The 15,512-nt window shown below is 37.8% G+C and overlaps 1 protein-coding gene across 5 annotated transcripts in view; it reads left to right on the top strand.

The window, feature by feature from the left end:
• The window catches only part of ALS2 (alsin Rho guanine nucleotide exchange factor ALS2), an 81,515-nt gene that overhangs the window by 40,643 nt on the left and 25,360 nt on the right, over positions 1–15,512 (top strand). For all 5 annotated transcript variants that reach the window (XM_030802559.1, XM_030802554.1, XM_030802556.1 and 2 more), the window contains exons 12-19: positions 2,564–2,629; positions 7,888–8,050; positions 12,082–12,213; positions 12,625–12,753; positions 13,488–13,558; positions 13,985–14,051; positions 14,400–14,602; positions 14,717–14,782. In XM_030802559.1, the coding sequence (XP_030658419.1) occupies positions 2,564–2,629; positions 7,888–8,050; positions 12,082–12,213; positions 12,625–12,753; positions 13,488–13,558; positions 13,985–14,051; positions 14,400–14,602; positions 14,717–14,782 (897 nt within the window). The remainder of the gene's footprint in view (positions 1–2,563; positions 2,630–7,887; positions 8,051–12,081; positions 12,214–12,624; positions 12,754–13,487; positions 13,559–13,984; positions 14,052–14,399; positions 14,603–14,716; positions 14,783–15,512) is intronic.

Below are 15,512 nucleotides of genomic sequence, written 5' to 3'. Positions count from 1 at the left end.
AACTGCTGATTGTAAATATGGAGCTGTTCTGATGTCTGCTTTTTACTTTTGTATAAATGGAAGTTTTAAAAGACCCAACTATTTTTAACATGAAGATGTTTTTCCTTAATAAAACCTAGAATATTCAAGGTTGTTTGCATATTTTTCAAGCAAAATATCCCAAGTGTACTTGAAAATGTAACTTAAAATGTTTCTCACTTTTTCTTAACTTGTATTTTGATATGATGATGTGAGGCATAATTTAAGTGTTATTTTAATATGTGTTAGGTTATGCTTTGATCTGAAGTATGTATAGGTTTTGTTCTCTATTCGTTCACACCTCAACCATCCAGCAAACACTCAGTGCCTACTCAGTGCCAGGCATTTGTGGGGAGCTCCAAGCCCACAGCAGCACAGCATGGGGCCTGCGAAAAGCACCAGCCCTCAGGGAGTTCATGTTTTGTTGGTGTTTTGTTTTGATTATTTATAACATAAATAACATGTGTTTCTTACTGAAAACTGCACAAATAATCAAAAATCACCCATAGTCCTACCACCAGAACTAACCACTGTTTATCATCTTAGTGTATTTCCTTTCCAACCTATGTAGTATGTACAGATAGTTGGATGCTATTTTAATTCTAAGCAAAATTGAAAATATTTGAAGCTGTTATCTAAGAGGAAATACCCTGGTTTGAGTCTTTTAACTCATCATCTTTCAGAAATGAAAAATAAAAATAATAGAACTTGATACTAATTTCTTTTTTAAAACTAGATTTTGTTGTTGCTGTGATTCCAGCTTTTACTGGTATAATTTTCCTTTTTTGACTTGAATTCATCTCATAATACCTCTATTTCACTTCTTTTTCTTCTCTGGTACTTTAGGCCTTATGCTTAAAAATGCTTTTGTTTTGATACTTTGGGCTTTTTTTAACATAACAGTTTATTCCTGTAGATAGGGCAAGTAAAATATTTGGGCTTATGTGTGAATCTTTAAAATTATTTTTATAATAATTTTAAAGTTATTAAAGCCTGGAGTGCTGTGGCACCATTACAGCTCACTGCAGCCTTGATCTCCCAGGCTCAAGTGATCCTCCCACCTCAGCCTCCCAAGAAGCTAGGCCTACAGGTGCATGTCAGCACATCCAGCTAATTTTTTTTTTTTTTTTTTTGTAGAGATGGGGGTCTCACTATGTTGCCCAGGCTGGTCTCAAACTCCTGGGTGTAAGTTATCCTACTGCCTCAGCCTCCCAAAGTGCTAGGATTGCAAGTGTGAGCCACTGTGCCTGGCCAAAATTATTTTGAATTGTGATAAAATACACATCACATAAAATTAACCATTATAACCATATTTAATTGTACAGTACTGTGGGCTAATTTTAGTAGGAGTTTACCTTCTTCTTCCTCAAAGTCAGTTGATTCCATTTGCCAGCCCAGGTGTGTATAAGAAATGTACAGAGCTCAAAGCAGTATAACTAGACTTGTTCTTTAGCAGCATATCAATATTTAATCAACATTTTCTAACACTGACTCAGCACTTTTAACATATTTTCTTACCTTCACTGTCATTTCTTTTTTCTTTTCTTTTTTTTTTGAGCTGGAGTTTTGCTCTTGTTGCCCAGGGTGGAGTGCAATGGCACGGTCTTGGCTCACCACAACCTCCGCCTCCCAGGTTCAAGCGATTCTCCTGCCTCGGCCTCCCAAGTAGCTGGGATTACAGGTGCCCGCCACCGCACCCAGCTAATTTTTGTAGTTTTAGTAGAGATGGGCTTTCACCATGTTGGCCAGGCTGGCCTCAAACTCCTGACCTCAGGTGATTCACCTGCCTTAGCCTCCCAAAGGGCTGAGATTACAGGAGTGAGCCACCGCCCCCGGCCTTCACTCATTTCTTAATTGGGAAACCTGAAGTGAAGATTAGAGAAAATTTTCATCAAAAATTCAACTATTTTAATTATGTTTTCTCAAGTATGTTAATTAAGTTACCACATAATAGATATTGTTTGGTAGATACCAAGTAAATTACTGCATTTTCTGCTTAGCTTTAGGTGTTTTTAAAATTTCCTTTTATATTACCATCTTTTTTTTTTGGAGACAGTCTTATCCTGTCGCTCAGGCTGTTCAATGTTGGAATCACAGCTCACTGCAGCCTCAACCTCCTAGGCTCAAGGGATCCTCCCACCTCAGCCTCCCAAGTAGTCGAGACTACAAGCATGTGCCACCATGCCTGACTAATTTTTCTATTTTTTGTAGAGTCGGGTTTCCCCATGCTGCCCAGGCTGATCTCAAACTCCTAGGCTCAAGCAATCCGCCCACCTTAACCTCCCCAAGTGCTGGGATTACAGGTGTGAGCCAATGTGACCAGCCTTATAGTACCATCTTTACTAAGCTGGAATTCCCCTACCCCTCCTTTACCTCCATTATTGTAATTATTACACAACCTGCCCTTCACAAATGTTGACATCACAAAACTTCTGAAATTCATTGGTGAAATAATCAAGAATTATCTATTCCAGGTATGTGTTTGGAAACTGAAGAACTAATTTACATTTCAACTAATGTAGATGTGTTTTCTTTTTTGCTCAAGGTATTGCACATCTATTACAAATTTCCTGGTTATGGGAGGATTCCAGCTTCTTGCTAAGCCTGCCATGTAAGCAAACCCACACCTTCCAGTTATCATTCTGTCTGCCAAAGATCATGTTTTATAGTGCTCTGTGTTTTCAAGTGCTCAGGGAAAGCTTTGACTTCATCATTTTACCAAACAGATCAAAATATAAACTTTCAGTAAGTCTTATAAAGGACAGGTACTATTAGCCCCTGGTTATCATTATAAGTAGTATGCTATTGAAAAAGTACTGAATGAATAGGCTCAGGTTCTGGGTCCTTCTGTGCTATCCCTGAGACTTTGGACAACTCTCTTTACCTCAGTAGGCCTAGTGTCTTTCATCTGAAAAATGGGAATGTTCTCTCCCATTGGAGAGGAACAGGTAATGTATGTGATGATACACAGAAAAAAGTGTTTGCGCAGATACAAAGTATTTATATTTAGCTTCTGGGTAAATAATTTAAAGGCTCCTTACACAAGGCAATAATCCTGACCAGATAGTTTCTCAACAAGTGTTGACCCAGCAACAAAGCGAAGGTTTTAAAAATTCTGTATTTAACTTTTTTTTTATTTTTAAAATAGAAGAGATAGGGTCTCACTGTGTTACCCAGGCTGGTTAGGAACTCCTGGGCTCAAGGGTTCTCCTGTCTCAGCCTCCCATTGTGCTGGAATTACAGGCATGCACCACTGTGCCAGGCCAAAAATTCTGTATTTTGATAGAAAATACTTTAAATATGTACTCACCACCCAGATTTAGCAGATGTTAATGTTTTGCCATGTTTTCTTTTTTTGTTCGTTTGTTTTTGAAACAGGGTCTCGCTCTGTCGCCCAGGCTGGAGTGCAGTGGCGCAATCTTGGCTCACTGCAGCATCTGCCTCCTGGGTCCAAGCAATTCTCCTGCCTCAGCCTCCCAAGTAGCTGGGACTACAGATGTGCACCACCACACCGAACTAATTTTTGTATTTTTAGTAGAGATGGGGGTTTCACCATGTTGGCCAAGCTGGTCTCAAACTCCTGACCTCAAGTGATTCACCCACCTCAGCCTCCAAAAGTGCCGGGATTACAGGCATGAGCCACCATGCCCAGCCCCATGTTTGCTTTTGATCTTTTATCCTAATGGAAGGAATGCTAACATTCTCATCTCATTTCTAGTTTTAATGAGAATGCTTTTAATATTTCACCATTAAAAATGATTACTTTAGGTTTTTGGTAGATATAATTTATAGAGTTAAAAAGGCCCTATTTCTAAAAGTTGTAGAGGAATTGATTTTTATAATGTTAAATATCTGAGTTTCCAAATTCCAAAATTCAGTAATCTTAATGTATTAATGTTTTAATACATTGCTGAATTAAATTTACTTATACAGTTGTCTCGATACCCGTGAGGGATTGAGTCCAGGACCTCCCAAAGGAAACCAAAATTCAAGGATGTTCAAGTCCCTGATATAAAATGGCTTAGTACTTGCCTATAACCTGTGCACATCCTTTCATATATGTTAAATCATCTCTAGATTACTTATAACATCTAATAAAATATAAATGCTATATAAATAGTTGTTATATGGTATCGTTTAGGGATTAATGACAAAAAAGTGGTAGAAACATAATTTTTTTATGAAATATTTTTGGTCTGAGGTTGTTGAATCTGCAGATTTGGAACTCACAGATATGGAGGAGCTTTTTCTCCTTTTCTGTTTCCTGGAAGTTCATAGTTTATATGAAGTAGGAATTATTTGTACTTTGAAGATTTAGTAGAATTCATCTGTAAAAATAATCTAGGCTTCATGGGGGCATTTGCTGTAGGGAGTTTTTACTGATTTAATGAATAGGTATGTTCAGGTCTTTATTTCTTCTTATGGCTTTTGTTATTTATATTTCTCTGGAAAATTGCTCATTGCACCCTTGTTTTAAAGTTTATTGGCATAATGTTCCTAGCATAGTCTTAAGATGATTACACCAGAATAACTGTAGTTGTACCCCCTGTTTCTCATTCTTACAATTATTCATTTGGGCCTTTTATCTTTTTTATCTTGATCAGTCTTGTCAGCAATTTACTGCTTTTTAAATTAATTTTTTCAAAAATTAGGGAATCATTTCTTTTGCTTTTAAAAAATTTCATTAATTTCTGCTTCTTATTTCCTTCTACTTTCTTTTTGTTCACCTGTTAACTTCTTACAACTTCGAGTTTAGCACTTGGTTCATTAATTTTTCAAATTTAAAATTTTTCTAATGTAGCCATTGAAGACTATAAATTTCCCTCTAATTGTTGCTTTAGCTGAATCTTACAAGTCTTAATACGTTTTGTTTTTATAGTCATTCAGTTCTAAATATTTTTGAAAGTATTTTTCTAATCCATTATGGATTATTGGACTCACACGCTTGTTGATTTCCAAAATATAGGGGTTTGGCCTTTATTTTTTTAAAATGACAGTTTCAAGAATATGTCTTTAACTTTATGTAGTAACTTTAAAATTCTTGATCTTAATACACCACCATTTTCCATTCTTTTACTTTCAGCCCGTCTGCATTGTTTTGGTATATTTCTTATAAGCAGCAAATGGATGGACTTACTGTTTGTTGTTGTTGTTGTTTACATTTGAGAACTTCTGGTTTTGAAGTTTACATTTGTTATTACTGATTTTATATTTATTATTTTAAATATCTTTATTATAATGACTAAAATAGCTTAGTTAACCTATAATGTTGGTGAAATGCTGAATCATAGCCAAAGAAAATAGGAGAAAATGGGGCTGTAGCCAAACCAATAATTAAATGGAGCAGAAAGAAAATGCAATAGTTATTTTTGCAAATAGTAATGCTTGAAGAAAAGCAAGTTTAATTACAGGAAGATGCAAAAAATAGATGGAGACTTGTGACAGTTTAAATGGAAAGCTTCTGGGCTTCCTGAAGGGCTACAGCAGTTACTGACCCTGGTTCCTTATTCTGCTGCTGTTGACCTTCCTCTAGTATTTCCGAGTTAGATTCACAGTACTGAAGAATTGACCTTGTTAGAGCAGGAAAATGAGATGACACAAGTTGAAAGCCTCTTGCCTTTTGCACAGCACCATGCCCAGAGCCTGGGTTTTACATAGTTAAAGGCAGCAATGACATCTTTTTCCAATTTCTATTTACAAAGTCAATATTTAAAATTACCATAAAGATTTCATTTTCAGAGGAGAGTTTGAGAATGTCTAGAGCACAGCTAGGCTGCCCACATGGCTGTTAGTGGATCTTGGATGATGATGTGCAAGCACTTATCATTCATCCAATTGATCACTCAGCTGCTCACATCAGGCTTGCCTGGTGGTTTGATTATCATGCAAGTTTTTTTCTTAATATGATAAAATATATGTAATGTCATATTTATCATTTTAATCTTAATTGTACACTAATTGTACACTGATAAGTGTACAATTAAGGGGCATCAAATACATTCACAATATTGTATAACCATCACTATTTTTTCATTATCTCCGAGAAAAACTCAGTGCATGATAAATAATAACTCCCCCCATACTGTCTCCCTCTGTCTGCCTGGCTGTGGTAACCTCTATTCTACTTCCTCTCTGTTTGAGTTAGCCTATTCTAGGTACCTTACATGAGTCGAATCATGTATTTATTTGTCCTTCTGTGTCTGGCTTCTGGCTTATTTCTTTAAGCATAGTATTTTCAGGGTTCATTCATGTTGTAGCATACGTCAAAATTTCATTCCATTTTATGGCTGAATAATATTCTCTTGTATGTACACATTACCACATTTTATCAATCAGTTCATCTGCTGATGGACACTTAGGTTGTTTCTACCTTTAATTTTTTTTATTTAAAAAATCTGAGCAAAAAGTACAGACCTTGCCACATAAGGAAAGAGTGATATTGCCACTATTAGATTAAAAACTCCCAAGAAAAGATAAGCTGATCAGAGATGGTTTCTGGTTCAGATTTCTTAGGAGTGTAGCTTGGCCTCTTTCAGGGAAGATCATAGGTAAGGACATGAGTGAGTCCTGGAAAGTAATGGAGTTCACAAGAGTTGGAACATTTCTGGTCTACTGTAGACTGGGTACTGGGTGTTGAGAATTATGGTCCAAGGGAGTTTGTGTTCACTATATCTTACCTCCGTCTCTCAGGAGCAGGTCAAAGCAGAACACTTGTGTAAAATTAAATAAGTCCTCAGCTGATCTCTGCAGTAGAACATGGAGAAGTAGGAACATTAGCACCAGCCAAATATAAATAAAATCTGGGCAGTCTATCTAAGATCTTTTTCTTTTTCTTTTTTTTTTTTGAGACAGGCTGGTCACCCGGGCTGGTGTGCAGTGGCACAACCCCAGCTCACTACAGCCTCAACTTCCTGTGCTCAAATAATCCTGCCTCAGCCACCTGAGCAGCTGGGACTACAGGTGTGCGCTTCCATGCCTGGCAAATTTTTGTATTTTTTGCAGAGACAGGGTTTTGTTATGTTGCTCAGGCTGGTCTCAAACTCCCGGGCTCAAGCTATCCACCCACCTTGGCAGCCCAAAGTGCTGGGATCGCAGGTGTGAACCACGGCACCCAGCTCACCAACTCTTACTGCTTTACCATTAAGTATTTTGGTTTGGTGAGCTAAGCCTTAATGGGTTATTGATCAGCATTAAAATTTGGAATAAAATTTTAACAATGAATTTATTAAAAACTGAATATTAGCTAATTTTTGGCTTCAGTTTGAAGTGCTTTTGAAGATCTCAGCATTGAAATCTTCACATATAATCATCTTTATTTTTTCTTGTTAACTAATACTAGTTCTTGCAGCTTTTTATTACTTTCCTATAATAAACTCTTATTAGGTGATCAACAATTGAAGAAAAAAAGAAGAAATTAGAAGTGTTTTAATATCCACACTGATTCTGTTGGAGCAAGGAGCTTTGCTTTTCTTCCAGTGATTCTATTTAGCACAGCTGCCTAGAACAATTAGTCTTGCCATTTATTGCTGTGACTTTTGGCTTTGAAATTAACAGGTAATGGTGTCAGCTGGTCTCTGATTATTCACCTTAAATTGTTGGATGCATGATTCATTTTCTAGAATATAGGCACAAGTCTGTGATTAACCATTTGTATTGCTACCATTTGCTACTTTTTATACTTAAAAAAATCATGTCTTATAGATAGGGAAATTCTTTTAATTATATCTGGCTTATTTCATTGTATTTCTACTTTCACAGCACCTAAAAAATGTGCATTCTGAAAGAGGTACTTTCTAGTGAAATTTTTTATTTAATATATGTATTACCAATTCCAAAATGATTAACTAAATTTTTTTCCTCTACCTCTAGTGATTTCCTAAATAAAAACCAAGAGCTATTGCAAGATTTGTCAGAAGTGAATGATGAAAACACTCAGTTGATGGAAATACTGAATACTTTGTTTTTCTTGCCAATCAGACGACTTCATAATTACGCAAAAGTTTTGCTAAAGCTTGCTACTTGTTTTGAAGTGGTAAGCTCCCATGTATACCTCTTTGGACATTTGGAAAGCCAAGGATCATAGTTGTTTGTATGGATTATGCCACCACAAGATCTGGAACTCCAGTAATTTAAAATTTACATGTGTCTAATTAATTTAATTTTCTTCAGGGAAATGACAGAGGAAAGTATGACTGTAGATAAATTGAGTTTTCTGTGGATTCAGTTTCCTTTTAGGGCCTTATCAAGATGAATAAACTGTATTCATTTTATGAAACTTTGTCTAAAGTTGAGACTCTATCAGATGCTACTCATTCAGTGGTTGTCAAAATTTATTGGATGCATGCTGACTATGAGTTAAACAGAGCTCTTTAAAGCCCTGGCTTTCTGTATAATGGCACACACCTGTAACGCAGGGGTGTTACCCAGCCTGGATTCATGCTAGACTTTATGCCAGGTGTTTAGGTTACCTTAGCAAATGCTGAGAGGAATCAGTGTTACAGGATTTTCTCAAATGTTAACTGGTCCACTCTTACATAAAACTAGTTAGGTGGAATCCTAGGAAGTTAGCACCACACTAGGATATAGATGTATGTTAAAGCTGGTCCTGAGACATTCACCTTTCAAATCCCATCGAAATGTGTGATTTCATTTTGTTTCTACCCTGAAAGTTTCTAGAGAAATTATAATGACTCCAAAGTCTCTTGTAGGTTTTTTTGTTGTTGTTGTTTGTTTTTGAGACAGAGTCTCGTTCTGTCACTGGGGCTGGAGTGCAGTGGCGCAATCTTGGCTCACTGCAACCTCCACCTCCCAGGTTCAAGTGATTCTCATGCCTCAGCCTCCTGAGTAGCTGAGATTACAGGTGTGTGCCACAACACCGGCTACCTTTTTTTTTTTTGTATTTTTAGTAGAGATGGGAGATCAACATGTTGGCCAGGCTGGCCTCGAACTCCTGACCTCAAGTGATTGGCCTGCCTTGGCCTCCGAAAGTGCTGGGATTACAGGCATGAGCCACCACGCTGGCCCCTTATAGGTTTAGAATCTTCTTAGTCTTTGGGTCTGTCTCTTGATCTAAACAGATTTCACCCCTCAGAGTGACCCAGGAACTGATTGATGTAGGCTTTCTACATTTGAGCCTACTGTGAAACCAGACTAAAGAAAAGACCTACAAGGTCTTTAAACTCATCTAGCTTTAGCTGTGAAGGTTTGGCCTATCAAATATCCCAATGAGATACAGCTTTCACCTCAATATGGCCTCAATTAATAAAAAAATTTTCCACCAGATCAGCTTAGAATTGTTGAGAGTCAGAGTTCAGTTTCCCTGGATGTAGCTTTCATGTGCTTTATATTTCCTTCCTGAAACACTCCCACTCCCATCCTCATTCTGGGACAAAAGTCATTCTATCATGAAAATAAAGCCCTCTTTGACTATATTGGTTCTCTTTCCCCTATCCATCTCTGAAGGATTATTTACCCTGTGTTTTGCTAACACTTTATATTATTCACTCCTCGTGTTATATCAGTGGCCCTTATCCTTATCACAGGGGGTCAAAATCAACTGTGGAAGCTTTTTCAAAACAAACCTGCCTGTATTCCATCACTATACATTATAATTTAGTAAGTCTAAGGCACAGCCTTGACATCATACATGTGTGTACACATATATGTATTTTTTAAATGTCTCCATATAAAAATAATAATGATACTTTTATTGAATGAATTCTATTTGCCAGGCACTGTTCTAAGCAAGTTATATGTATTCATTTAATCCCCACATCAACTCGGCGAAGTAGGTATTATTATACCGATTTCATCATCAGCCTTTTACAAATGAGATAATTGAGACACAGCTGAGAATTGGCGGAGCTAGAATTAATATCCAGGCTCTGGTTCCAGAATCTGACCTCTTAACCTACTTTTCTAGATTGTCTTTTATGATATATAACCTATTAACAAAGTCACTGCATTATTCTGGTACATTTTTCTATCTTGTCTGCCTAATTATGGTACAAAGATCATACCTTATTTTTTTTCCCTAGCACTCTAGCAGAGTGTTTTATATGTGGTAGATACTCATTAAATGTTTCTTAAATGAATGGAAAAAATGAAAATGGGTGGCTCTCAGAATTGTGGCAAGTAAAGTAATTACTCATGAATGTGAGAGATCATCCTTTAATCTTACCTTCTGCTCCCTCGCTACATGGCATAGCAGTTACACCCATCCCAGTAGTTGTTTTGCAGACCGCTGGGGCTTCCAAAGACCATTTCAAGGGGTGCACAAGGTCAAAACTATTTTCATGACAATACTAAGATATTTGCTTTTTCCACTGTATTGTCATTTACATTGATGGTGCAAAAGTTAAGGTGGGTAAGACTGCTGGCTCCTTGGTAGGAATCAAGGCAGTGGCACCAGCCTATACTAGTAGTCACTGCATTCTTCACTGCCATGCACTTGCAGTTAAAATACAATTTCACTTAAGAATGTCCTATTATGTGTGGTGACGTGCAAAGTACATGTAAAGCAGCTCTGCTGCATGCTGAAGTGTGGTGGTTTTTCAAGAAAAACACGATTGTGATTGTTGAGTTGAGAGCTCCTCTTGAAATAAATGGGTTGCTTTTTTTTTTTTTAAACTTGAAAGGACAATTGACAGATAAACTGATTTTTCAGATTTGGATATTGGCAGATATTTTCTCAGAAATGAGTAAATGAACCTGTCATTTCAAAGAGATCAACTGATAGTATTTGTTGCCAATAATAAAATCTCAACTTTTAAGCGAAAATTAGAATGTTAGAGATGGATCTGACACTGTGAGTCTGACAGTTTCCTGATACTTAGGACTTTATCTCATGAGATTGGTAGTTCTATTATCCTGTGATTTTTGATGTTGTAGAAAAAAGGTATCAACATTTGGAAAATCTGCATAATTCAGTCAACCAATATTTTCCGTATGTCCAATCCACAATCATAGATGGTACAAAGTCATAGATGGTAAAAGACTCATTCAAAGTGCACGATAGACCCCTGGATTTTAACATCACAGGGTATAAAAAGCTCATTGCTGTGGTTTCAGATTCTACATTGCAGCTCCCTTTAAGAATCTACCACATAGCAAGTTTTAATATAGTATCAAAAGAGAATATCCACATTTATTTGAATGGCTATTGAAATGCTTCCCTCTATTCCAGATATATACCTTTGTAAGGCCACATTTTCTTCATAGGTTTTAACCAAACAACATGTAACAGATTAAATGCAAAAGCTGATATAAAAGTCCAGCTGTCATTTTTAAAGCCAGATAATAAAGAGACTTGAAAAAATGTGGACCATTGCCACTTTTCTCACAAAAAAAATTTTTTTTTTTTTTTGAGACTGAGTCTCGCTCTGTTGCCCAGGCAGGAGTGCAGTGGTGCATCTCAGCTCACTGCAAGCTCCGCCTCCCGGATTCACACACCATTCTCCTGCGTCAGCCTCCCGAGTAGCTGGGACTACAGGTGCCTGCCACCACACCCGGCTAATTTTTTGTATTTTTTTAGTGGATAAGGGGTTTTACCGTGTAAGCCAGGATTGGTCTTGATCTCCTGACCTCGTGATCCGCCCACCTCAGCCTCCCAAAGTGCTGGGATTATGGGCGTGAGCCACCGCACCCTACCACTAAAAAATTTTTGTACGTGAATTAATAAAAGCTTTTAACATTTCTTAATTTTATATTCTAATATGGTAAATATCAATAGATACAGTCCACATAAGAAAAATAAAGGGATCCCGAGACCAAAACATTTGAGAACTCCTGCCCTATCCTGGGGTCTCTGCTGCTCTCTTCACTAACTGCCAGGTTTTGTCTCTCTCCCCTGAGTTATACCCCTATTTCATATGTACTTTTATGTAGTAGAATTTTTCTGAAACCAATCTCCTTTTCCCAGTCTCCTGCAGTGTGCTACTTATGCTCTTGGGTCAAATTTTCCCCTACATCTAATACTGTGTATCTAAAGCAGACTGAGGCTACAGATTCTGGATAATGGTTTTATGTTCTTTTTCTTTTTCCTCTTTAATTTTTGCCCTGTAGGCATCTCCAGAATATCAGAAACTGCAGGATTCCAGTTCTTGTTATGAGTGTCTTGCTCTCCATCTCGGCAGGAAAAGGAAGGAAGCAGAATACACACTGGGTTTCTGGAAGACCTTCCCCGGAAAAATGACGGTAAGCCATGCCAGTTGTCATTTGTTACCCTAGCAAACAGCAACCATTTCGATAACAATTGATATAATTTCCTCTGTTCCTCACTTGTTTATGGTAATAACCTTTTAATGACCCCTTTCCTAAAATGTCTAAGGACGATACCATTGGGTACTCTAAATTCCTTCTCTCGTTTCTAGAAATCCTCTCTGAAGACTTACTCCCTTCTTTAGTTTGTTTTTGTCTTCTTTTTAATCTCCTTCGAGCTCTAATTTTGTGAAGTGTTTAGATCCCGTATAAATTTAGATTTTACACCAAGCTAAGCTACGACCAGCAAATTCCCTTAAATGTGATTTGTGTCTGTTTTATTTTCTCTTTACATGTTAAAATAATTTTGATTGTTTGACCTGGTATTATATTTGTCTTTAATTCCAGGATTCCTTGAGGAAGCCAGAGCGTCGACTGCTGTGTGAGAGTAGTAACCGAGCCCTGTCTCTGCAGCATGCTGGGAGGTTTTCTGTGAATTGGTTCATTCTCTTTAATGATGCCCTGGTCCATGCCCAGGTAGGCTGGATTCCTAACCTTTAAAGAATCCCTGAAAGCTGGACTCCTATCCTTATTAACTGTACTATCAGTTTATGTTCAAAACTAGTGTGATTTTACTGAAACTGTTGACTAAAAGAGGCTAGCCATCATTCTCAGCAAACTATCGCAAGGACAAAAAACTAAACACTGCATGTTCTCACTCATAGGTGGGAACTGAACAATGAGAACTCATGGACACAGGAAGGGGAACATCACACTCCGGGGACTGTTGTGGGGTGGGGGGAGGGGGGAGGGATAGCATTAGGAGATATACCTAATGTTAAATGATGAGTTAATGGATGCAGCACACCAACATGGCACATGTATACTATGTAACAAACCTGCACGTTGTGCACATGTACCCTAGAACTTAAAGTATAATAATAATTTTAAAAAAAGAGGCTATTTAGCTACAGCATAGATTTCTGTATGCGCTGGATTTCAGAGAACTTCTTAAGTTTCCAGCTTGAACTCCTTAGTTTCAGCCATGTGAAGAGGGCCCTGCAGCAGAGATGGCAAGGCCCTTTGGGTTAGCTGTGTTAGGGGGACAATGTGGCAGAATTGGTGGCACCTACATGGACTTAACTATTTCAAGGGGTTCTGCAGCAGAGATTGCAGGGCCCATGTGGGGTAATGACATGAAGGGGATACGGGCAGAGACCCCGAGGTCTACATGGGCTTTCATAAAAGTGCCTCCGTGTTCTCTGTTTCAGTTCTCCACGCACCATGTTTTCCCTCTGGCCACGCTGTGGGCAGAGCCACTGTCTGAAGAAGCTGGTGGTGTGTAAGTGCGTCCCCCTTCCCCACCCCACCCCGTCCAAGTCTGTTACCCAGGTTGCTTCCTTAAATGTGAAAAAAAGCTCAGGAAGGCTTGGGAGACAGTCTCCCCATTCTGCATAATGAGGCCCACCTCCCAGCACATTAGACAGTAAAGTAGTCTATTGATAATAAAATGGCCTGTTGTGAAGATCATGGCAAGTCATGATTAGGTGATGAAAGGGCATCTTCATTGCACACATCCCCATCGTTCAGCACAGAGCAGAGAATTCTTTGTTCTTTCCACCGTGGTGGCACCCAAAACCAAACAAGCATTTACATTAATTGACTTCTGCTCCTCTTGAAATAAAGAGGTTGCTTTTCATATTTGAGGATTGATACTGTAATGACAGGTTGTTAAACCTACTGGTATTTATCCTTGTGAACGTTTTAGGAATGGCTTAAAGATAACTACACCTGAAGAGCAGTTCACTCTCATTTCATCTACACCCCAGGAAAAGGTTAGTCCATTATGGTATTTTCCTTCAATCTTCGCCCTGGCTCTTTCTGCCTCTTGTGTAATAGAGAAGAAATATAAATTGTTCTTGCTTGACTAATGATGCACAGTTCTGTCTGATAAATCTTCATTAACCCAAAACTGTAGGTTCTTGGTTGTTTTTTTTTTTTTTAATGTGACTTAATTTTAAACATATAGCAGAGAAATACAAGAGCCAGTCAATATTACTCTATTAATAAGAAAAGCATTAGGACACAAATAATTTATTTGCACCAAAGAAAACTAGCAGGATTTAAAGCAATGCTTGATGAATTGTTGCCTTAAACTTATTGATGTTACTTTTTGCTCCTAGACAAAGTGGCTACGAGCTATAAGCCAAGCTGTAGATCAGGCTTTGAGAGGGATGTCTGATCTCCCCCCTTATGGAAGTGGTAGCAGTGTTCAGAGACAGGAACCACCCATTTCACGCAGTGCCAAATATACTTTCTACAAGGATCCTCGCCTAAAGGATGCCACCTATGATGGACGCTGGCTTTCAGGGAAGCCTCATGGCAGGTGAAAATGTTGAAGATTTATGCCTGGGGTGAGGATGATCATCACATGATAGAAAAAGTTTTAATTATCTGAAATATTAGTTGACATGCATTATTCTTTGCTTATACATTCCAGAGGGGTTTTGAAGTGGCCTGATGGAAAGATGTATTCTGGCATGTTCAGGAATGGCTTGGAAGATGGGTAAGAAAATCGTGTAAAACATGACAATAAATTCAAGTTCGGTAAGGTTGTAAATTATGTTATTTTGTATGCAGAGCTGCTTTTCAAACAAGTGGTAGATTTTTGTTGTTATTTTTTAGAAATGCACATGTATGAGCATGAAGAGAGCCAGGAGTGAGGAGTACAACCTCTGATTTACCTAGACTGGGTCATTTTCCTTGATAGCTGTGTGACTCAAATTACACAGCCTTCCATCTGTTAAAATGGGGCTATGTTTTCTATACATTTCTCAGTTGTGAAGACTGAGAACTTTGGTAATGTCAATGGTGGAACCATTGAGACGGTAGTCCCCCTTTACACAAAGGACATAGAGAAATTTTCCTTTCGGTTGTTTTAAGTCATCTTTAATTTCTGTGATCTGTTCAAGGAGAAATTTTCCAAGTGCTATATTATCTTAATGATGCTCTAATGACTTTTTTAAAATGAGTTGATCATGTTTTCTAACACTGTAAATGTATTTACATGATTAGTTTATGGCAGTATTTTGTATAATGTTAAGGAAGTAATTTAGTATATAAAAAATGTTGGGTAGGTGATTTTGTGTGTCTGTGTGATCATGTAAATTCTTGTGATGTGTTAAAATCTCTTTTTAATAGATTGTTAGAATGAGAAGAGACTTTAGGTCATCTGATTTACCCACTGAGTTACCCCTCTTATTATCCAAATAAAGTAGCTAGATACCTGGGCTTAC

This window comes from Nomascus leucogenys, chromosome 22a (assembly GCF_006542625.1).
Source record: "Nomascus leucogenys isolate Asia chromosome 22a, Asia_NLE_v1, whole genome shotgun sequence".
NCBI classification, from domain to species: Eukaryota; Metazoa; Chordata; class Mammalia; order Primates; family Hylobatidae; genus Nomascus; species Nomascus leucogenys.
The sequence above is the reverse complement of the archived record's forward strand: the minus strand, read 5'-3'. Positions and strand labels throughout refer to the sequence as shown.